Source organism: Chlorocebus sabaeus, chromosome 22, assembly GCF_047675955.1.
Source record: "Chlorocebus sabaeus isolate Y175 chromosome 22, mChlSab1.0.hap1, whole genome shotgun sequence".
Classification (NCBI taxonomy): domain Eukaryota; kingdom Metazoa; phylum Chordata; class Mammalia; order Primates; family Cercopithecidae; genus Chlorocebus; species Chlorocebus sabaeus.
This window is the reverse complement of record NC_132925.1, coordinates 88,437,534-88,459,879: the sequence shown is the minus strand read 5'-3', so window position 1 is coordinate 88,459,879 and position 22,346 is coordinate 88,437,534. Positions and strand designations below refer to the sequence as shown.

Below are 22,346 nucleotides of genomic sequence, written 5' to 3'. Positions count from 1 at the left end.
CCTTCACTTATGAAGCTTAATTTGGCTGGATATGAAATTATGGGTTGAAAATTCTTTTCTTTAAGAATGCTGAATATTGGCCCCCACTCTCTTCTAGCTTGTAGAGTTTCTGCCGAGAGATCCACTGTTAGTCTGATGGGCTTTCTAACCCGACCTTTCTCTCTGGCTGCCCTTAACATTTTTCCCTTCATTGCAACTTTGGTGAATCTGGCAATTATGTGTCTTGGAGTTGCTGTTCTCAAGGAGTATCTTTGTGGCATTCTCTGTATTTCCTGAATTTGAATGTTGGCCTGCCTCGCTAGATTGGGGAAGTTCTTCTGGATAATATCCTGAAGAGTGTTTTCCAACTTGGTTCCATTCTCCCCGTCACGAATAGGAGCAGCTCCAGTTTGCAGCTCCCAGCGTGAGTGACACAGAAGACGGGTGATTTCTGCATTTCCAACTGAGGTACCGGATTCATCTTACAAGGGCTTATCAGACAGTGGGTGCAGCCCACGGAGCAGGGCGGGACATCGCCTCACCCGGGAAGTGCAAGGGGTCAGGGAATTCCCTTTCCTAGCAAAGGGAAGCCGTGACAGATGGTACCTGGAAAATCAGGACACTCCCACCCTAATACTGCGCTTTCCCAACGGCCTTAGCAAACGGCACACCAGGAGATTATATGCCGCACCTGGCTCAGAGGATCCCACGCCCATGGAGCCTCGCTCACCTCTGTCTCAGCAGTCTGAGAGCAAACTGCGAGGTGGCAGCGAGGCTGGGGGAGGGGCGTCCATCATTGCTGAGGCTTAAGTAGGTAAACAAAGTGGCCGGGAAGCTCAAACTGGGTGGAACCCACCGCAGCTCAAGGAGGCCAGCCTGCCTCTGTAGACTCCACCTCTAGGGGCAGGGCATAGCAGAACAAAAGGCAGCAGAAACTTCTGCAGAATTAAACATCCCTGTCTGACAGCTTTGAAGAGAGCAGTGGTTCTCCCAGCATGGAGTTTGAGATCTGAGAATGGACAGACTGCCTCCTCAAGTGGGTCCTTGACCCCCGAGTAGTCTAACTGGAAGGCATCTCCCAGTATTGGGAAACTGACACCTCATATGGCAGGGTGCCCCTCTGAGACAAATCTTCCAGAGGAAGGATCAGACAGCAACATTTGCTGTTCTGCAGCCTCCACTGGTGATACCCGGGCAAAGCGGGTCTGGAGTGGACCTCCAGCAAACTCCAACAGACCTGCACCTGAGGGTCCTGACTGTTAGAAGGAAAACTAACAAATAGAAAGGACATCCATACCAAAACCCCATCTGTACGTCACCATCATCAAAGACCAAAGGTAGATAAAACCACAAAGATGGGGAGAAACCAGAGCAGAAAACCTGAAAATTCTAAAAATCAGAGCGCCTCTTCTCCTCCAGAGGAACGCAGCTCCTTGCCAGCAATGGAACAAAGCTGGACGGAGAATGACTTTGACGAGTTGAGAGAAGGAGGCTTAGACGATCAGTAATAACAAACTTCTCCCAGCTAAAGGAGGATGTTCGAACCCATCGCAAAGAAGCTAAAAACCTTGAAAAAAGAGTAGATGAATGGCTAACTAGAATAAGCAGTGTAGAGAAGTCCTTAAATGACCTGATGGAGCTGAAAACCATGGCACGAGAACTACGTGATGCATGCACAAGCTTCAGTAGCCGATTTGATCAACTGGAAGAAAGGGTATCAGTGATTGAAGATCAAATGAATGAAATGAAGCAAGAAGAGAGGTTTAGAGAAAAAAGAGTAAAAAGAAACGAACAAAGCCTCCAAGAAATATGGGACTATGTGAAAAGACCAAATCTATGTCTGAATGGTGTAACAGCACAAATTTATGACATGAGAAGTCGTTAAGGAAAGAAGCTCTCCAAAGCACAGAAACCCATGAAGCCCACAACTGGGAGTGATGGAGAGAAGCCCACAGTAGGGGTGATGGCCATGTGGCACAGTGAAAAGATGCAGTGACCACCTGGGAAAAGCCTTGGCAGATTGTAGAGGGAAGTGGAGTAAGGTTGCAGCAGGCAGTCAGACTTCCACCTGAAGTATTCAGACCAAGCCCTAATTTCCAGGGCAAGGGGATTAAGGCCACCTAGCCAGTTCATGGCCAAGCTAAGTTTGGTTCACAAATCTTTCACTCACCAGCCCTCACTCTCATGCCCATTCCACTGCCCATATTGCCTCCCTAGCATGGACTCTGAGGTCAGAAAAGGGGAGCCAGCATTTGAAAGCAGACATTTCTAGTACTAAATAGGACAAATGAACCAAAAGATTGGTGCATGCTGAAGATTTGTCAGTATGTGAAGGCTGCAGACATAGAGAAGGAGCAGTGATATGTGTTATGAAGAAGGCACATTGAAAGACAGCCTTGGGAATAAAAAGAAAAGAAACCCTGAGCCATGAATGCCACAGTTGAGGTTCGCATTTACAGTATCTTCAGGTAAATAGTCCTGAACAGAGCTGCAGAAACAGATTTTTTAATCCCTCTGGTTTTGTTTTTTTCCCTAACCTAAAGCATATCTAAGATATGCTCAGACATATCTAAGACTTTATCTGGTATTCTTGCTGAGGACAGATCTCTGAATCATGATGATTGATAAACACAAAAGGCAACCAAGGATGAACATTTGAACTCAATTACACTCTGACATTGGTCAGACACTTCCTCTAGGCTGTTTCAGATACTCAGTGTCCTGAAAAGAAGAAAGAGGAGGAATAAGCAGGCCCTGCTGTTGGGGACCTCACAGGCTGGCGGTTACCACCTTTTCCTTCCAGCTATTGACTGATTTATTCACTTATCAAGCTTTTACTGAATGCTCGTGAGGAATCTGCATGGCTCTTGCCTTAGGGGCAGGTGGTGCACTACGTCACTGCTGAATAGAGAGAAATTATCTTCTCCTTGTTTGGAAATAACTCCTTTTTACTTCAAATGACTTGGTTATCTGTTGCTGCATAATAAACCACCCCCAAAACTTCTTAAAACAATCTATTATCATCTCTTATTCTGTGGGTTTACAGGGCTCACTGAGCAATTCTCACTTGGAGTCAGATGTCACTGGCTGGAATCATCTAAAGGCTCAGCTGGGCTGGATATTCGAGATGGCTCACATACATGGCTGACAATTGATGCTGGTGGTCAGCTGGGGGTGCTGCTGGGGCTGTCAACTTGAGCCCCTACATATGACCTTTCCATGTGACTTAGACTTCTCACAGCATGGCAGCTGATTATCCCCGGAGAAAGCATTCCAAGAGACCTAGGAAGAAGCCTCAAGGCTCCTTTTTACCCAGCCTTGGATGTCCCAGGAAGTCCCCATGTTTCTATTGTCTCGTCAAGTCACTAATGTCAACCCAGATACCAGAGAGGGGAATGAGATTACACCTCATGTTGTAAGGAATGGCGTGTGTGTTTTGGGAGGGAAGGCGTTGATGGTCACCATTTTTGGAGAGGAGCTGTCACAATGGCCAAACTCCGGAATATCACACAGAGGAAGGCTGAGAGAAGCCCCTTCCCTTTTGGGGGTAAACATTAAGTGCAAAAATAAGCAAAATGGTTAACTGGAACTGGGCCCAAAGAGAATAGTGACAAGATCAGAGGAAGTAAGAAAGAAAGGAAGTCCCTTCTAGACCACAACTTCCATACAATCCGTGTGCAGGCTCATCTGGAGAAAGGTGCAGGTCCTACATCTGTCAAGCACGGTGTTAGGCCCTGGGAGACAAAATAGAAGGGTCTGTGTGACATGGCATCATAGAGAAAGACTGATGCTTTCAAATGCATGTAGTAGATGTAGATGCACTCTGGGCTAAAAAGGGAGGAAACAGTCCACTCTGTTTGAGGTTTGTGTTTGGTATTACCAGGGAGGGGAAAGCTTTCATAAAGGTGATCTTGAGGGAAGTCCTTTGCATTGGGGTTACTTTCCCCACTCCCAAGAGTGGTCATGAGACCAGTGGCCTTCCTTGCCATACCCATGGACACTGCTGTGATTCCTGTTGCTTTGGAAATGTCAGAGAGGAATGGCCTGCAAGGCAGTCTAAACTCTTGTGAGTTGACAGCTCCCCCTGCTGATCAAAAGGCTGATTGGAGCTAGGAAACAGGGATTTTGAATAATCCTTAAGTAATTCATTGACACTGGGGTTTACTAGACTACAACTCACATAATTTAGAAGTCCCATGAACACAGAAACCCTTGTGGTGTTCAAATATTTTCATGAAAAGTAACCATCACCTTCTCCTACCATGGGATTGGCTGCCCAGGGCAGAGGGCAGGGGGAGGGAAGTGAAGTGGTACAGGTAAAAAATTTAGTGGTGGCACAGAGCACCCCTTTGTGGCCACCATAGCCAGAGAGACCACCATAACAAGAGTCTGAATCTTCAGCAGAGCCCCTGAGCCCTGGCTACAGCCTTCAGGCTTCTGTATCTCCATCCTAACCCCCTCACACAGATCAGCATATTGAGTATGCAGATGTGGGGCTTTCTTTATGAGCTGTGAGCTCCATGAGGTGAGAGATCACAGACAACCTAAGCAAGACAGTATACCAGGTTCCAATCACATGCTTGGTGTGGAATGGGCATTAGATATGGGTTTGATGTTACTGAGTTGGTCTAAAAGTGCTGTGTTTTTTTGTGCATACTGAACAGAGAGTAGTCCTGTCTAGAGCTGTGGGCTTCAAGGCTCAGGAAGCATTCTGAGAGTTTCTTGCTGGGAAAGTATTATATCAGTCAGTGAGAATAGGTGCTTTTTTCATTTCTCTTTACATAGCCATCTTCTTGAGGTTGCCTGAGAGTACAGGTTCTAAAAGAGAACATAGAAACCAGTAAAATCACAAAATAGCAATTCAGGTTGAGTTTTAAAAATTATACTTTATTCATTCTCTTACAAGTGAAAGAACATTTTTTAACGACTGGGTCTTAAAGCCAGCCCTGAGGTTCTACAAACAGGATTACTCAGACCAACTGTGGAAAAAGTTACATTACTGGTGTTTATTAGGCTGACTTCTTCAAAGTATTTTAGTCTCATCTTCTTGGACTGACATGAATACAAGAGGAATTTCTCAAGGACTCCTGTGGCAAGCTGGCTGAAGAAGACTTATTTTTAGCTGTGTCCTGACAGTGCTGGCACTGCACACTCAAGGGAAAGCCCCAGAGACCCTGAGTTCCAGAGACACAGAGCCTCTAGGAGCTGCAGATTGATCCCAGCTGCAGATTCAGCTGGAGCCCATGGGTTGGTTTAAACTACCCAGCTTCACTCAGATGACACCCCAGACAGGGGTTTCAACCATAAGAGCCAGGCAGAGGTTTGAGGTCCAGGTGATCCTCCTGTGATGGCTCCGATTCCCCCAGTGGTTTCTCATGGATATGCTGGTATCTGGTACAATGAGCACATTTGGAGGGCCTTCCAAATTACCCATTCCCCCAGGAAAGCCAGCAAGTTACTCTTGCTGCTTCTGTGGAAGATCTTCTCAAGGACCATGGGTTGACAAGTTCCTGGACCTATGGCTGAGGCCTGAATCCATGGGGACTGAGTCACACCACATGTGGCTTGGTGTGGCCTCCATAACAGTCCCTCAGGCTAGGGAAAATCACTGCACCCCACAGGAGTAGAACATGAATCAAGTCAACTAAGGAGCCTGGGTTAAAGCCCCATAATTTCCACATTAGTTCCATGAACCCTGAGTTAACGGAAGGGCAAGTGTCACAGAGCAAAACCCCAGAGAGCAACCTGAGTGCAGAGCCCTGGCCCCCAGCCAGCCTGGCTCTAGGGCTGCAGTAGGACTGGCAGGAAGGCAGAGGCCAGGCTCTGGGTACCTAGAATCTGGAGCGGGGGAAGCCTCTGAGAAAAGCCGGTAGGGAGCCAGGTGAGAACAGGGCCAGTGGTGTCAGAAGGTAAGTGTGTAAAGATGCAGTATGTCAAGTAATAACAGTGTGGCTATGTTATCTGAGTGTCTCTGTCTCTGTGTGAGTGTCTCCATTGCAAGCTGGCCTGTTCCCATGCCTGGACCCCAGGAGAGCCCAGCATACAGGCCACACCCATTCCCTGATAGTGCTGGATGCAGGGAGCTCCTAGCCACCCTGCTTCAGTTCTTAACTCTCCTCACCCTCTGCTTCTGAGCATGGTGGGGGCTGTGTCAGCAGATCTGCATCTCACCAGCCTGCCGTATGTCAGCCTTGGCTGGGACATGAGGTGCAGCCATTGCCACCATCTAACAACCAGGCTCTGCTTCATTCCTCCTGTGCTTGCTGAGCTCATCCTCACCCTAACTGCAAGGGACACCTACCCTGGTTCCCTAATCCTGAGGATGCTTGACTGCTGGACCCTCCATCTGTGGCTTGTCATCTGTGCTTGATTGTTCTCACTTGGTTACAGGCTCTCCCTCTCTGCCAGATAAGTACCGCCATGCCCGTGAAATGATGTTGTTGCTGCCCACATACCGGGACCGCCCAAGCAGTGCCATGTATCCAGCAGCCATCCTGGAGAACGGACAGGTAACAGACCCACCACACTGACTGCCCTCTGCTGCAAGCGTGTTAGCCTGTGCTTCCCTCCTTGCATTTGCTGGGCCTTCTGCATTGTTCTACATGCCTCTCTCATTCCGCTGTAAGATCCCTCAAAAGGCTGCTGGGCTCCTGGATATGGAGTGCAGTGAACCTGAGGACCAGCAATCCAGACAGAGTGTAGGCGTGAGTAGAATGGTGGCAGGAACCACCATTGGAACCAGCACTACTCATGTAGCTATCTGTCCTTCCCGCCAGATTCCTGGACTCCTCATCCCTAAACAGTCTAGCGGAGGTAATTGGTTCTTTGCAGCCTGTCCTGAGAAGGCAGTGGTGGACACATTGGTCTGGAAGATGTTCTTCCTCCCTATTTGTGTGGCATCCTCACTGGAGCAAAGTCTGCCTCTTTTATTCATCCATCCAGCTGAAGTCCCTCACTACCTGCTGGGCTGTTCTACATGCCATTTGCACAACTCTCCAAATGCTCTGCCTGGGGGACCTTGATCAAGAAGCTGTAGGGATTAACTCCCTCCCCTGGGCAGTCTGCCCCCACCCTTCTATCAGGGTCCATAAAAGTCACCTCTCAGTGACCATTACCTAGCCTCAGAATGCCAGGAGTTTCTTAGTGGTACCTCCCTGTGCCTGATCGGCTCTGCCAGCTAGAGGGATGAGGTTTGCTTGGCAGCTGCCCATCAAAACAGCAAGTCCTGTCTGTGACTCTAGGCTTGATGCTGTCCTTTCCTCTACCTTCGGCACTAACACGGGCCTGTGCAGGGCCTCTCCAGGAGGCTAAACCTGTCAGTGCTCATGGGGAAGTGGGGATCTCTCTGGCCAGACAAAAGGATGCAAACAGATGCTCCCAGGTAGCTATGTTCTGTTTCTTGGGCCCTACATAAGACAACCTGGGTCCTAGCCAGATACTGGAGGATGATATTGCAAATATTGTGTATAGAAGCAATGAGAACCAGACATCCTGGACAGTCTTTCCTGGGGCTGGCCAGGAGGTCTCAGTATATCTCAAGTGTGAGCTGTACCACTGCTTTGTTTTCCCTGTCTGATCTTGTAATGCCCTGTCTCTTGTGGCCCACAACACTGCCTCCCAAGATATAACTGGTTGTTTTCACTCTCTATAATGTTTATCTCCTTCCTTCAGCCGCCGAATTTCCAGCGAGCCCTGTTTCAGCAAGTGGTCGGAGCCTGCAAACCTTGCAGTGATCCCAATCTGTCTGTGGCTGAAAAAGGTATTGTTCCCCAGGTGGCCTTCCCCCCATGTCTGTCCCCATCCTGAGTGTCTGACTCTTGTCCCTGAGTACCAGCTGGCCAGGGCTAAGCCATACTTCAACACTCAGGTCTGTCTGTCTGTCCAGAATTCTGACCAATTCTTGTGCTCACTATTTAACCCATGTCTGGCTTGATGCTAAGGTTTATATCCTGTATCCCTCCTTCCCCAGGGCCTACCCTCAAAGAGGCCCCAGCTGCCTCCTGCCCTGAGCCCACCTTTATGGAAACTTGGGCTTGTGTGTGCAAACTGTAGACAACTACTTCCCTAGACTCCTCCAAACCACCCGCAGAATTCAGCAGGCCTTGTGGCCCCTTTGGTCCCTCTCAGCTTGGGCCCTCAGGGATCTTTCCTTGGAGCTCAGAATAGGCCATGGCGAAACAAGCCCCAAGAGGAAGGGGAAAGACATGCTATTTCCCAAAGACAGGCTTCTCCAAGTGAAGCCCAGGGTGCCCCAAAGGAGTCCAGTCCTCCTGTTGCCACTGTGGCCAGCAGCTGCTGTGAATTCATCTTTTATTGCCAGGCCACCAACCATACTGTGAGACTGAGCAATCCTCCTTAGACCTGTGGCTGTTTAGAGAGTGGGCATTTTACCCTGTGTTCTGCTTCTGCAAGCTGATGAAAGAAGCAGACTCAGACCTCAGACACAGAGATCTGAGTTAATTTTAACAGAGAGTAATACTAAGTGCAGAGCCTTCCTGCCACCCAGAACCTGGCCTCATATCCACCCCTCTCCTCACAGGTTCTCTGCCTAGCTGCTCCATCTATTGGAGTTTAGGGCACATTCAGTTCCTACCAATACAACCTATCATCCCCTATTCCATCAGAACATGTCCCTCCAAAGCTGTCATCATCACGTTATCATCGTACCTGTTCATCGAGTGCTATGTGCTGTCCCCACTGTTATGCTCTGCCTTTGCTCATCATGGAGGACATACCTCTGTGTCGTCTTTAAAGAGACAAAAAACTGATGGGCACTGAAGCTGGGTGCCCCGCCACAAAGGGCCTGGAGACTGGCTGAAGATGCCTTCATAGCTTCAAGGTTGTATATCCCGAAAACATGCAGCTTCTTGGACTTCTGCACCTGTGACCCAAAACAGAGTGCCCTTTTCGCCTGGAGGGCCAGAATCCACAGTGGCATTTCTTCAGCTGAGATGCAGAGCAACGTCAGAAGTAGCCAAGAGTCTAGATAGGCTTAGAGCTCAAACAGGTGCTGTTGGCCAGACCAGGACCCTATCCCAACCAGATACATTAGTGCTTCAGGCCTCAGGCTAAGGCCAGACTACATCAAGGAGCTGGACATGCCCACTACTAGGTATGGAAGGAAAGGAGGGTTGTCTCAGAACAGAGGTGAGCCCAGAGCAAGCATATCCATACTACAAGGCCAGCATTTAGAGGGCAGCTAATCAGACATTTGCCCAGTGGCAACACACAGGCCGGAGTGTAGCTCCCTAAGTCTCTACCTGGATCCTCCAGGGCAGGAACTGTACATACTTCTCATCATTCTCTTGTCAATCAGGGTTCTGAGTCCCATGAGGACTACATCTCTCACAGGTATCTCTTTTTGCCACGCAGTGACTCCCAGATAAGGTGAGCCTGCCCTCAGGACCATGGGCTATGCACTGGCGGCCTCAGGCCGGTGCTGGACAGTTGTTAATGGTGAGGGAGAGAGGCGACAGGATACAGCTGGGATCACCCCTCCTTTCCTATGATAAGCCATTCCATATCAGCCTTCCCTCTAGCCCAGTGCACATGTGCTACATGACAAAGGTCTACTGGCCCCACCGCTCGCAGACATCAGGCTGCAGGGCAAACTTGATGGTTCCTGGTCTACGTGGAGTCACTCAGGCAGGCACCCTTTTGTAAACCATTACAGCCCTGTCAGCGTTCTTCTCCCATAGCCTTCCTGGCCTAGAGCTCCTTTGAGCCATTGTGGGTGAACATCTGCACCCCTTAATTCTTCCAGGGCTAGGTGTGCATCTGAGATCCTGGGCTGTCAGAACCCCTTTAGGGAAGCTGCCCAGACCCATTTCCAAGCTTCCTATTCCCTGATACTTCTTTGGTGGCTTTTTATGGAGAAGGTGCTTTTTTTGGCAGAGAGGGGAAGGTGCAGGGAGCCTTAGCACCAAGAAGCTCATGCTGCATCTTGTAGAGAGTGTAGGTGAGTGGGCCTGTTCTTGGGATGGCTCAGGCTCTCTGAGGAGGCTATTTGGTGAAAGCCATCTGATGCTCATTAGATGCAGAATTATTTCCTCCTTTCAGGCAACAGCTAAGTGTCTTGCCTGCAACTCAATCGTTGGCACACCCCTCCTTCCTGCCACCAGCAATCAACCATACCAGGAGACTGGGCAATTCTCCTCAGAACTGAGGCTGTTTAGACAGTAGAGTTTTACCCTGTGTTCTGCTGCAAGCCCACACCAGTTCCTGAGCAATGAGGAAGATGATGATGGTGGATGGATGTCACAATCTTATCCCTGGACAGCTGAGGGGGCCCAGCCCTTCTGGCCACATCCTTTTCAAAGGACAGACTCTAGCTCCTTCCCTTCCAAAGCTTCTCAGCTCCCATTAGGCCCTGAAATTCCCCTCTCTGTGTCTAGACCAGGAAGAATCCAAACCTCAGGCTCAATGTAGCTACTACGGCCTGAGAACAAATCCAGTGACAGCACCTGGATTGTGAGCTGCTTCTTTGCTGCTAATAGCCCAAAGGGGAGAGTGGAGCTGCCTGGCTCCAACAGAGAAAGGACATATTTCTTTTTGCTGGTATTTGTTCTCTAGGAGGAGCTGACCAAGAGAATTCACATGTCCACTGCTGCTTCTGCAGAGTGGCACCCTCAGACCCCAAGGTCCAGCCATCATTCCTCTCTCCTCCTGAAAAGTCTGTCATCCCAACTGTGGCTGAGGGGACAGTATTCTGGCAGTAGACTCCTTCTTTAACACACAGAAGGGCACTCTGTGCTTCCCTTTATCCTGGGCCCACTGCACCCTGCATCCATGGCATGTGGGTGCTAGGTACTGGGGTTCTCTAGATGCCAAAGGGCACTCATGGGCTCCACAGCCCTCCCTCCTCCTGTTAGGAAGCAGTGAGTCCAGCTGAATCTGGGCTGCAGTTTCTTCCAACAGGTACCTGTCTTTGCTCCCTGCTTTTCCTACTGAGCCTGGGCAGTAGGAGAGCTGACTCTAGACTTTGGCAAGGAGCTCTATGTCCTGTGTTCTCTCTCTATTCTCTCATTCTCATCTCTACTCTTCTGTCCTGTTTTCTCTTCTCCTGGCGGATCCCAGAGGCCGCAGCTGTTCACTCCTTGCTGCACATTCAGCTGTCTCATCCTGAATACTCTTTAGACATAAGCTCACTCTGTTGCCCTCCTCTTAAGCAGCTTCAATCCCTGGGCAGTCTCCCCTGTGGGCCACAGTGCCTTGCTTGGCCAGTGTTTTTAGTTCCAGGTGCTGGCATGCCCCACACGTGTGCTGGATACATGGTGCACACTGGAGAAGCCACAGGCTGTACTTCTCCCAGAGGGTGGCTCAAGAAGTAACCTCCCTTCATGCCATCTGTTTCCACCCTTCAGCTGTGCCAGCAGCCCCCAGCAGCTGGAGTCTGGATAGCGGAGCCCAAGAGGCCCAGCCCTTCCTGTCTGCCCATATGGGGCGCATCCTGGCCCCCCCAGTGCCTCCCCGAAGCCTGCTGCATGGTAAGAAGACCTCCAGCGGGTCCCCAATAGTCCCTGGTCTCAGACTCTGCTCAAGGGCCACAGCAACAACCATCTAAGCTGAGAAGATGGGCCATTCTCTGGGCCGACTCAGCCAAAGCAAAAACACCCCCACCACAGGAAGGATCCTGCTGGGCTTTGGGGTTTCTGAGTACAGCAGGTTAGCTCAGGAAGGCCATCCCAACTAGAAGGCTGAAGACTATGGAATTGACTTTGCCAGGCACACTTCTCACCAGACTGTTTCATCGCCTAGCAGTCGGCTACAGCTGCCGCTGCCTGAGGCCTGTTCCACAGACTCTGAAGCATTCAACTTTTCTGACTTCCTGTGTGGAGTGGGTTTCTTCTACCCCAGCAGCCTGTGTTTTGGAGAAGGCCAGTGTAAAGAGAGGTTTATCCATAGCCCTCAATGCTGAGGGGTCCCCAGGGGACTCTGCTCATGCCTGCCCAGTTGGCCCAGCAAGATGGTGCTGGCATGAAGCCTGTGCAGGGCCCCCAGCTGAGGCTCTGGTTCTGTTCCCTTTGCAGGTCATTACTCCCTACACTTTGACGCCTTCCACCACCCTCTGGGTGATACCCCCCCAGCCCTCCCTGCCCGGACCCTGCGCAAGGTAATGTACTGAAGCAGCAGCCCCACCAGGCTGTGAGATGAGTCATCTTGTCTGCTCTAGAACCACCCTTGGGGTCTACAGGAGGAACTGGAGCCCTCCCCTTCACCTCTCTCCCCAGCCTGGCAGAAGCTGGGGGTGGCCAGAGCCACACTTGAGCTGCAGTTGCACACTTATGTCCTGCAGCAAATGTGATGGGGGCAGGGAGATCAGAGGGTCCTGGAGACAACAACACACAGTTCCAAGAGTGTGTGGGCAGTGAGCACTGGGAAACCTGGGGGCTGTCAGCCAGCACCAAGGTATCAACACACCATAGTTCGCTAGCTAAACAGATGTTCCTGTGGTGGATCAGAGAGCATTTCAAACTAGAATTCAGTAAAAGAAAGAACTTTATGAAAAACTCAGGAGAGTAAAATTTCCTACCTGTTAGTTTGTCTGCAAATTGGAAAAGACTGAGTCTATCACAGATTTTAGCAGCAGAATACATTCCTCTAGTCCATGGCCCACCAGGGTTCTTTCTGTCCCCCTCAACAGGCCTGATGACCCAGCCTTTATGTCAGTATCCCAGAGCCACCGACGGCAGCCTGGGACCTGGGACCAGGGGGCACCAATGCCCAGCAGCCAGGGCAGGGCCATTTTTTGGTCACTGAAATGCAGATGATTCTGGAGTTCCACTGGCTTACTTCAGGGTGGTGGGAGGAGCTGGGAGCTTGCTGCTGAAGAAACAAGAAACATGCTGTTGGTGAGGGTTAAAGTTCATTCATAAGCAGGCTCTTGGTGTTCCCATGGCGGGCAAGTCAGCCTGTCTGGAGAGAGGGATTCTAACATGCCCACCCTTTCGTTCACAGTCTCCTCTCCACCCTATCCCAGCCTCCCCAACAAGCCCCCAGTCAGGTCTGGACGGCAGCAACTCTACGCTGTCCGGCAGTGCCAGCAGCGGCGTGTCCTCCTTGAGTGAGAGTAACTTTGGGCACTCCTCGGAGGTCCCACCTCGCACTGACACCATGGACTCCATGCCAAGCCAAGCATGGAATGCTGACGAAGATCTTGAGCCACCCTACCTCCCTGTCCACTACAGCCTCTCTGAGTCTGCCGTCCTGGACTCCATCAAGGCCCAGCCATGCCGAAGCCACTCAGCCCCAGGGTGCGTCATCCCTCAGGACCCCATGGACCCGCCTGCGCTGCCGCCCAAGCCCTACCACCCCCGCCTGCCAGCCCTGGAGCACGATGAGGGGGTGCTGCTGCGTGAAGAGACTGAGAGGCCTCGAGGCCTGCACCGCAAGGCTTCATTGCCTCCTGGGAGCGCTAAGGAGGAGCAGGCCCGCATGGCTTGGGAGCACGGCCGAGGGGAGCAGTGAGGGGCAATGAGGCGGCTGGGATGCCGCCCTCAGTAAGCAGCTTGCCAACCACTCCAGGTCTGAAAAGCAAGTCCCCCAGCCCGACCCCAGGGAGCCAGAGAGGCTTGGCACTCAGGAGAGAACCACCCCAAGTCTCCATTCTACTGCCGTGAACTCATGTGTTGCCATGTACAGAGGCCACAGCAGCATGAAGGGTTGTGGCTTCCCTTTTTATTTTTTTACATTTCCATTTCTATGGGTTTTCCTTTCTTTCCTTTATGCAGTAGATGCTTTCTTCCTCCTGCAGTTCTGGACCATGTGGAGCTATATGGAGAAATTGCACAGACAGAATCACTTTGCCACACTGCAGGGCCCAGGAGCGGGAGCCCAGGTCCTCCCTCCAGGGTAGAGATGCACAGAATGGAAATTGCACTAAGGACCTCTTCCTTTGCTGTATGGACAGAAGAGTTCATGGTTGCATTCAGGGATTGCAAGGACCATATAGACATGTCACAGGTGGAAAAAGGGCCACAAGCCGTTTTGCACAAATGCCTGTCCACCTGCCCCTCTTCCATCCAGGAGTGTGCTACTGAGGGGCTGGCTGGACCAACCTGCTGGCTCAGGCACGTGACTGGCCCAACTGCATGCCCAGGGAAGTGCCAGGGTTCAATGGGCCAGCCGTCTCCTACTCCATCTTGGATTTTTCTCTCCATCACATTATTTCTGACCATTTGCTCCCTTCCATTCTTGAAACACCTCATGCCCCACAGGAGCCCCAGTGGTGACTGGATCTGCAAGGGTTATCTCTCACCCTCTGGGGTTTGAGTGGAGGTATGGAGCCAGAGGGGCTATCCTAGCCACCTTCCTCCTAGGGGGAGCTGGTCCCCTTCCTATGTGGTAGAGACTGGTGTAAGAGTGAGTCTGGGGTGTGGCAGGCGCCAGAAATCCTCGAAGCTTTCAGAAGCGTTCAGAATGCCTACCATCAGCTCCTGAATCAGGGATTTTCAGCACTACCTCTGAGCCATGGGGGTGGCTGCCTAGCCAGGCTTCCAGGCCCTGAGGACATGTGGTCAGATTCAGCAGGCTCCTTGGTAAAGAGGGTGGGAGGGGGCTTCTCCTTTTGGAAGCAGATAGCCATGCAGGTAGAATTGTCATCTCCCAAGTGGCCACATACAGCAACCTGCTCCAGGCCATGGGGACCACCACTCAGGGTTTGGGGCTGGCAGGAGGGCAGTTTCTCCAGTCTCCCCAGTCTGTTGGTGTCTTTATAGGAAACTATAAAGCAGAGCAGTGGTGTCTTTAGAGGAAACTCATTCAAGTCAGGGCACTGATTTTCCTCTCAGTTTATTATTTGGGGGGATCGGGTCAGGTGGGTATAGTAGTACTTCACCAGGGTGCTTTTAAGTTACTTTAAAAAAAAAAAAAGCCTACAAAATATTTCTTTTATTTGCTCAAGTTCACATTAATGATGGTCACAAGGCTGCCTTGTTGGGCAGGCATGTTGCCCCCATTTCCTCTTCTGCTGGCCTGTGTGACCTCCACAGCCAGGCCCTGGGCCCGAGCCCCTCGTCCCTTCTCCACTGCCCCTATTTCCAGACAGTAAAGGCCATGGTCAGGGTGTTTTTCACTTGTAAACAAACCCCAGCTTGTTTAACAGAAATGCTAATAACCTACTGGGAAAGATGGAGGTCTGAATTACCTTCAGGGTTTTTCTGGGGCTTTATCATCAGTGTGGGTCCCTTCTGATACCATCAGGTTCACTCCAGGCAGAGTGGGGCAGAAGGCTGCTGAGGATGTGGGTCAGTCACAGCAGCCCTCACCTAAAAGGGCTGGCCTGCTTCTCAGCCTACATTTATTTGCAAGCTTCAATCTCTGGACCATCTGGTGTTCACAGGTGTTAGAGGGTTGGGGCTAGCTTCAGATTTGATTCATAGGTAGGAGGGCTTAGATTTTAAGGCACTACTGAACGTCAATCCCTGGACAAGGCAGTCATCCCATAAGAACAGCTACCTTCTCCACTTCGTGGCACAAGAGGTAAGGAGGGGAGTATGGGTTCATTTGGCTTAGCATTATGCAAGTTGAAACCGTTTGTTTCCCCTCTCCATTTTCCCTAACTGAATGAAAAGGACACATTCTGAAATCCCTTTTGTTGGAGAATTATTCAGTCTGAGGGGAAATGGGAGGCCAGAGATGAGAACCCTTTGAGAAGATTGTAAAATACTGATTTTCATTCTTTCAAGCTTATTTGTAAATACCTATTTGAATGCTGTGTATTTGTACAGGAATTTGAGCAAAAAATGTATAGAGTGTGATGTCCAATTGGTATTCAGCACTATAAATGTGTTTTTAACCTCACGCATTCTGTGCTTATTTAAAACAAGAAAACTTCTAACCATTCTTTTGTGTATTCATGTTTAAAGAAAACAAGTGATTTAAAAATGATCTTACCTGTACCAGAAAAGCAAAGTTAAAGGAAACAAAATTTGTACCACTGTCCCAAGAGGTATTTTACTGTATATATTGTGGTAGCATGTTCAAAATCCAACAAGTAATGTGAATTTTAGATGTAAATATCTGCCACTTGATTTTTTCCCCCTTTCCCCACTTCCTTGACTGCTGTGATGTGAATTAAAGATGAATATCTGATAATGATCCACTGAATTCACTGAATGGGAGCAGAGGATGTGCCCCTCTCCAACCCTTGTCGCTGGGCTCCAAGCCCTTTTTAGCCCCATAGACATGTCCTTTTTGCACTGAGTAGAGCCAACCCTTCCCCAAGGCAGGCAGCCAGGAGGGCACCTGAAAGGAGGGCAGTCGAAATGGAAACATCCTCCAGTGCTTCTCTGCTGATCCCCGGGACCCCACTCAGGAGGCCCCTCAGCAACAGGGGACCCCGAAGGCCTAGCGGGGATGCAGGAGGAGGCGGGCCAGCCACTAAGCCACGCTTCTGAGCTTGTAAGGGCACCTCCCGAGCCCCTCACCTTCCCACTCTGAGGCGACCCCATATCCTCGACCGATGATGCGGCCCGGGCGCTGCCCTCCACGGTCTAGAGTGGCGGCCCAGCTTTGAGATTGGCGCGCCTTGAGCCCTTCCTCCGGATGTCCCGCAGTCCGTCCACCCCGCATGTCTCCAGTCAGCCTACGCACGGCGGGCTCCGGTCAGGTGGAGGTTCAGCAGATGGGCTTCCAACGGTTGGGTCCGTTGCCCACGCGTATGAAAGAAGAAAAAAGGAAAGAGACTTTTTTGAGTCTTGCCTGCGGTCGCCCGCCCTCCCTGCCTAACCTGCTGTCTTGGCTGACCCCAGAACAACTGCGCCACGAGTCTGAGTCCGGGCGAGGAAATCCGCAGGGTTTTTCGAGCAAGCCTGGGGCCCAGAGCAGGGGTACGCGGGTCAACTCAACAGATGTAAGGCAGTGGCGAACCCCATTTCAGCTAGCGGTAGCCAGCCTCAGCAGAGTCGCTGCCCTTACCCAATATGGCGGCCCACACCGCTTCCGTCGCTGCTGTAGCCGCTTCCTGCGGCCGGCCCGGGTTCAATCAGCAGCCGACAACTGTCTAGGGCTCAGACACCACCAGCCAATGAGGGAGGGCAGCGTGGAGCCGCCCGTCTGGGCTCCACGGCTTATGGACCAATGGAGATGTGGCGTGTGGGAGGGCGCGGAGGGCCCCCCGCCAATGGGGAGCTACGGCGCGCGGCCGGGACTTGGAGGCGGCGCGGCGCGGCGGGTGCGGTTCAGTCGGTCGGCGGCGGCAGCGGAGGAGGAGGAGGAGGATGTGGGCTACGCAGGGGCTGGCGGTGGCGCTGGCTCTGAGCGTGCTGCCGGGCGGCCGGGCGCTGCGGCCGGGCGACTGCGAAGGTGCTGGATGGGGGGCCTGGGGCCGCGCTCCGTGACCGTTCTGGCGACGGCGCTAAACCCCACAAAATCACCAGACGGCGGGGGCCAAGAGGGCGAGGGCGAGGGCGAGGGCGGGGGCGGGGGCGACGGGGGGTCCCGGCGGGGCCTGCACGAGGAGGCTCCGGCGCCCGCCCTAGTAAATCTTGCCCGGGCCTAGAAAACATTGGTTCGACGAGGAAAAGTTGAGACTAGATACCGTTGAAAACTTGGCCTGAAATCTCCATCACGCCTGAGTTATTGTCCCCACCACCGTCCAGAGGTTACCGCTCCCCGTCCGACGTCGGGAGCCCCAGGGCTGGCCGTGGGTGCTGCGTCCTGTCTGTAGGGATCACGAAGCTGCACCTCTGGGTCCGCTGTTGTATTTGGAAATTAACAGCAGCATTTTGATGGTTTTTCTCCTCACCTTCCAGTCTCTCCATTTACGAGGTCACAGTGAGTCCCGTCTCAAGGACACGTGTTCACCATGGGCTTAAACTTGATGAAAGGAGCAGGGAGGAGTCGTTTATAGGTCATTGGGTGATGCTTGGTCTTTTGATTCCCTGGGTGTACCAGAGGACCCCTGCCACCTTGAACCGGGTTCCGTCTACCTGTAGGCAACTGAGAAAAATCGGTGATGGAAAAGCTCACCTCAAATGATTCATCCCTATGTCTCCTATTAAAATTGTTGGCGGAGTTCCTTCCTGGTGGATTGGAACAGCTTGGTGATTGCTGAGCATCTCCCGTCCCTCTCTTTTCCAGTTTGTATTTCTTATCTGGGAAGATTTTACCAGGACCTCAAAGACAGAGATGTCACATTCTCACCAGCCACTATTGAAAACGAGCTTATAAAGTTCTGCCGAGAAGCAAGAGGCAAAGAGAATCGGTTGGTAAGTAGTTGGTGACCCTCCCCAACTGGCCCTGGCTCATGTTAACCCTCAGCTTCACTAGCCTTTTGATAAAAGGCCTTGCCCGCCTCTCTATTCAGGAAGCCAGCTACTCTCCATAAACTAATGTGAGACTGAAGTGTTTCTATGTCCTTCCCAAAGCAGGCATGTATTTTGCAACTGTGATTTTTTTTTTTAATCCTGTTAGTCTTTATTAAGCACCTACTATGTGCTGGGCACTGGGAGTATCAGGGGAAAGAAGTGACAGTCAGGCACACACATAATGCAGTGTCTGGGTGTCATGAAGAAAATGGACCAGTAGGCGCTGATTTAGAGTGGCCATGAAGTCTCTGAGGAAAGGTTATCATTGAAGTGAGATAAGAACGTCCCATACAGGGAACAGCAGTGTGAGTGCCCAGAGGCCTGAACGAGTTTGGCATGTATGTGGACAGGAGAAGGTGACAGGGTGCCCACAGGATAGGCAAGGGCCAAATCAAGACAAGAGTCCTAGTGAAGCAATGGGTTTTCTAACTTTAATTTCCCTGGCAGTCTCTGGCTTATCCCTCTGTTAAAGGTTTGAACCCTGATGACACTTAAACTCATTTGGTGGCTGCCAGCTTGGACTGAGCATGTGTTAAGAGTCCAGGGTTTACACTGACTGAATCTGACTACCAGTACACGCAGGGCACTGAAAACTGCAGCTGTGGGCCAGGTGCGGTGGCTCATGCCTGTCATCTTAGCACTTTGGGAGGCCAAGGTGGGAGGATTGCTTGAGCTTAGGAGTTTGAGATCAGCCTGAGCAAAGTGGTGAAATCCCATCTCCACAAAAAAATGTTTAAGCCGGGCACGGTGGCTCACACCTGTAATCCCAGCACTTTGGGAGACCGAGGTGGGTGAATCACCTGAGGTCAGGAATTCAAGACCAGCCTGGCCAACATGGCAAAACCCCATCTCTACTAAAAAATACAAAAATTAGCCAGGCATGGTGGCAGGCGTCTGTAATCCCAGCTACTCAGGAGGCTGAAGCAGGGAGAATTGCTTGAACCTGGGAGGCAGAGGTTGCAGTGAGCCGAGATCATGCCACTACACTCCAGCCTGGGTGACAGCGTGAAACTCCGTCTCAAAAAAAAAAAAAGTTTTAATTAGCTGGATGTGGTGGCCCACACTGGTAGACCCAGCTACTAGGGCGGCTGAGTGGGAAGGATCACCACCCAACAGATTGAAGCTGCAGGGAGTCATGATCATGCCACTGCATTCCAGCCTGGGCGACAGGGGGACCCTATCTCAAAAAAAAAAAGTTAGGCCCTACCAGAGAGACGATGTCTCAAGGTGTCAGTATGTTTGGAGGCGATGGCTCTCAAGCACCTCCTGAAGGCCACTGTCCTTTCTTGATGCAGTGCTACTATATCGGGGCCACAGATGATGCAGCCACCAAAATCATCAATGAGGTATCAAAGCCTCTGGCCCACCACATCCCTGTGGAGAAGATCTGTGAGAAGCTTAAGAAGAAGGACAGCCAGATCTGTGAGCTAAAGTATGGTGAGTACGCCTAGTCCTTACTTAATGAATGCTGTGCACCTTCTGGGTTTATTTCCCATCTGGGAGAGGAAAATGATGAGCTAGAGTCATGAGTGGATTGTATTGTTTGACAGATGGTGCTAAATGCTGGAGGGCTCTGGCATGGAAGTGGGTGGAGGTCAGAATAGGCCTTATTGAATAGGTTATATTTCAGCAAACTTTGAAGGAGGTGAGGATTAGCCAAGAGGCTAACTAATGGAAGAGCATTCCAGGCAGAGGATACAGGCAGGATAAAGGTGGCCAGTGGCATGGCAAGTCAGAGAGCATTGCAGGCTGGTGAGGGCTTTTAATCTGCGTGAAGTTAGGAGCATTAGGAGTTTTTGAGCAGAGAAGTGACATGGTACGACTTGGGTTTAACAGGCTGGTTCTGGCTGCCAGCTCTGAAGCCCCAGTGATCTTTACTATTCTGAAAAGAAACGCTATGTCCAAGTATGCAAGCCCAAGAGTTAGGAACTACAGCATCTCTCTTGCTGACTGGGTCTCTGGTTGTACATAGTCCCAGTCTTCAGAAACAGGGCGTCTTTTGAAAAACTTGAATGGCCAAGGACCTGTGTTCGCCCACTTGGGTCTTCTGAGAGTCATCCTGGTACAGGTCCAGTTGGCTCCAGGTCACTGTGGTCATGGAGAGTAAGTTCCTCAAGGGCCTGAGCAGGGCTGCTCTTTGTCACCAGCCTGGAGCTGTTAAGTCTGTGGTGACTATGTCAGAGGCCCTTGGAAGATGGGAACCACGTTTCTCCTGTAAGGACAGTGTAGCCTCTGTCCCTATCCTTGTCCACACTGCATATCTGTAGTAGACACAATATGTGGCCAGCCTTCCTGGTGAAGAGGCTAGTTCCCTCTTGTGGGGGCAGTAGGCACTGACATGCCTGTAAATGTGTCTGGAAATGTCTCTTCCTCTGAAACCAGTAGGGCTGGTTTGGCCATTCGGGGAGTGATATATTCTGGGACTACTGGGGGACTGCGGCTGCTCCATCCAGCCAGTGACTCTCCCTGCTCTCTCCTCCAGACAAGCAGATCGACCTGAGCACAGTGGACCTGAAGAAGCTCCGAGTTAAAGAGCTGAAGAAGATTCTGGATGACTGGGGGGAGACATGCAAAGGCTGTGCAGAAAAGTCTGACTACATCCGGAAGATAAATGAACTGATGCCTAAATATGCCCCCAAGGCAGCCAGTGCACGGACTGATTTGTAGTCTGCTCAATCTCTGTTGCACCTGAGGGGGAAAAAACAGTTCAACTGCTTGCTCCCAAAACAGCCGTTTTGTAATTTATTTTTTAAGTGGGTTCCTGACAATACTGTATCAGATGTGAAGCCTGGAGCTTTCCTGATGATGCTGGCCCTACAGTACCCCCATGAGGGGATTCCCTTCCTTCTGTTGCTGGTGTACTCTAGGACTTCAAAGTGTGTCTGGGATTTTTTTATTAAAGAAAAAAAATTTCTAGCTGTCTGTGGAGAATAATGGTGAATACTGAAATGGGGTTTTGCCCCAGAAGGTTCGTACCAGTTTATGCTTTCCAGTTGCAAAGTTTGGGGGGATATTCATTTCCATTTATCCCTCAACCCACCAGCGCTGAAAAGACCAGAGCAGGACATAGGGGCTAGGGCCGCTGATGTACCTGGGTGTGTGCCACTAGAGGGCAGCAGGCACCTCAGCAGAAAGAAGGTAGGGGGTGCTGGGCTTGATACTCTGCCGCTTGATACCGTCTGTCTTAGCCACCCAAGAGAGCTGGAGGCCACAGCTTTAGGAGGAGTGAGTCTGGATACATTGGAGGGCCTTAAATTGTGGTTCAGTACAAGCAAGACAGGGTGTGTGGAGTGTGGTTTTCCGCAAGGATGTCTTCAATAACAGTGCATGTCAGCACTGACATCTCGATGCTGTTGGCCTGGCCACTTGCTCTTTTGTCCATTCCAAGCCTCTGATGTCTATTCCAGTTTTTGCAAGACTAGCAGGAGTCAGCTTATACAAGGAGGGAGTGGGAAGCTGCCTTTTGCCTTTGTTTACCCTAGATTAGTCAAACAGTTGAGGTCCAGGGTTTTTTTGGAGTCTGCTCCTTAAGCCACGCTCTGTGGCATTGGTGCTTAGGAAACCCAGTTGTTAGTGTGAGCTGTGGCTCAATGAAAACACCTGTAGAAACCACCTGAAAGGACGAACTAAGAACCAGTGCTTTCCAAGGAACTGCTCTTGCCTTAGATCACTTGTGTCTCCTAAGCTCAGTTTGCCAGTAGGAGGCCTTACAGGCTGCTGTGGAACCCGTTGCTTTCTTCCAAGACCTTTCCCCCTGCACCTGCCTGAGCTGCTCCAGGAGCTGCTTTCTCATTGTGAGAAGATGCCATGACTTGGTGTGCTCTTCCCCATCGCAAGGATTCTGTGTCGGGAATTGGGTCAGGTTCTACCATGGCTCCAGCAACTGTCCTTGAAGAATGAAAGCTTCCTCAATGGGCTTGAGCACCTGGGCACCCTTTCCCTCACCTCACCTGGAGAGAAGAGGTCCTCCTGAAGGTGATGAACAGGAGGGTACTGGCCAACGAAGGGTCAGCGTGGCAAACTGATAACGGCTGGCACTATCTGTGCATATGGCGTCTT

The 22,346-nt window shown here is 51.0% G+C and overlaps 2 protein-coding genes across 6 annotated transcripts in view; both read left to right on the top strand.

Annotated features, from left to right (window-relative positions):
- DOCK3 (dedicator of cytokinesis 3) overlaps positions 1–16,070 on the top strand; it is a 675,444-nt gene extending 659,374 nt beyond the window's left edge. For 3 of the 5 annotated variants that reach the window (XM_073010128.1, XM_073010127.1, XM_073010125.1), the window contains 5 exons: positions 6,370–6,488; positions 7,651–7,738; positions 11,343–11,465; positions 12,009–12,091; positions 12,937–16,070. In XM_073010128.1, coding sequence (XP_072866229.1) covers positions 6,370–6,488; positions 7,651–7,738; positions 11,343–11,465; positions 12,009–12,091; positions 12,937–13,446 — 923 coding nt within the window. In that variant the 3' untranslated portion in view covers positions 13,447–16,070. The remainder of the gene's footprint in view (positions 1–6,369; positions 6,489–7,650; positions 7,739–11,342; positions 11,466–12,008; positions 12,092–12,936) is intronic. The other 2 variants (XM_073010126.1, XM_073010129.1) reach the window with 2 other exon arrangements.
- Positions 16,071–16,549: 479 nt separating this feature from the next.
- MANF (mesencephalic astrocyte derived neurotrophic factor) lies at positions 16,550–21,203 on the top strand. The gene is made up of 5 exons (XM_007986210.3): positions 16,550–16,931; positions 17,011–17,283; positions 18,061–18,188; positions 19,583–19,724; positions 20,770–21,203. The coding sequence occupies exons 1-5, from the start codon at positions 16,550–16,552 to the stop codon at positions 20,952–20,954; spliced, it is 1,110 nt and encodes a 369-aa protein (XP_007984401.3). The 3' UTR covers positions 20,955–21,203.
- The last annotated feature ends 1,143 nt before the right edge of the window (positions 21,204–22,346 follow it).

Coding starts and splice junctions, on each gene's coding strand:
- MANF (XM_007986210.3), top strand. CDS start 16,550: ATGTCTCCAGTCAGCCTACGCACGGCGGGCTCCGGTCAGGTGGAGGTT. Junction 18,189..19,582: donor GAGGCAAAGAGAATCGGTTG/GTAAGTAGTTGG, acceptor TTCTTGATGCAG/TGCTACTATATCGGGGCCAC. Junction 19,725..20,769: donor GATCTGTGAGCTAAAGTATG/GTGAGTACGCCT, acceptor TCTCTCCTCCAG/ACAAGCAGATCGACCTGAGC.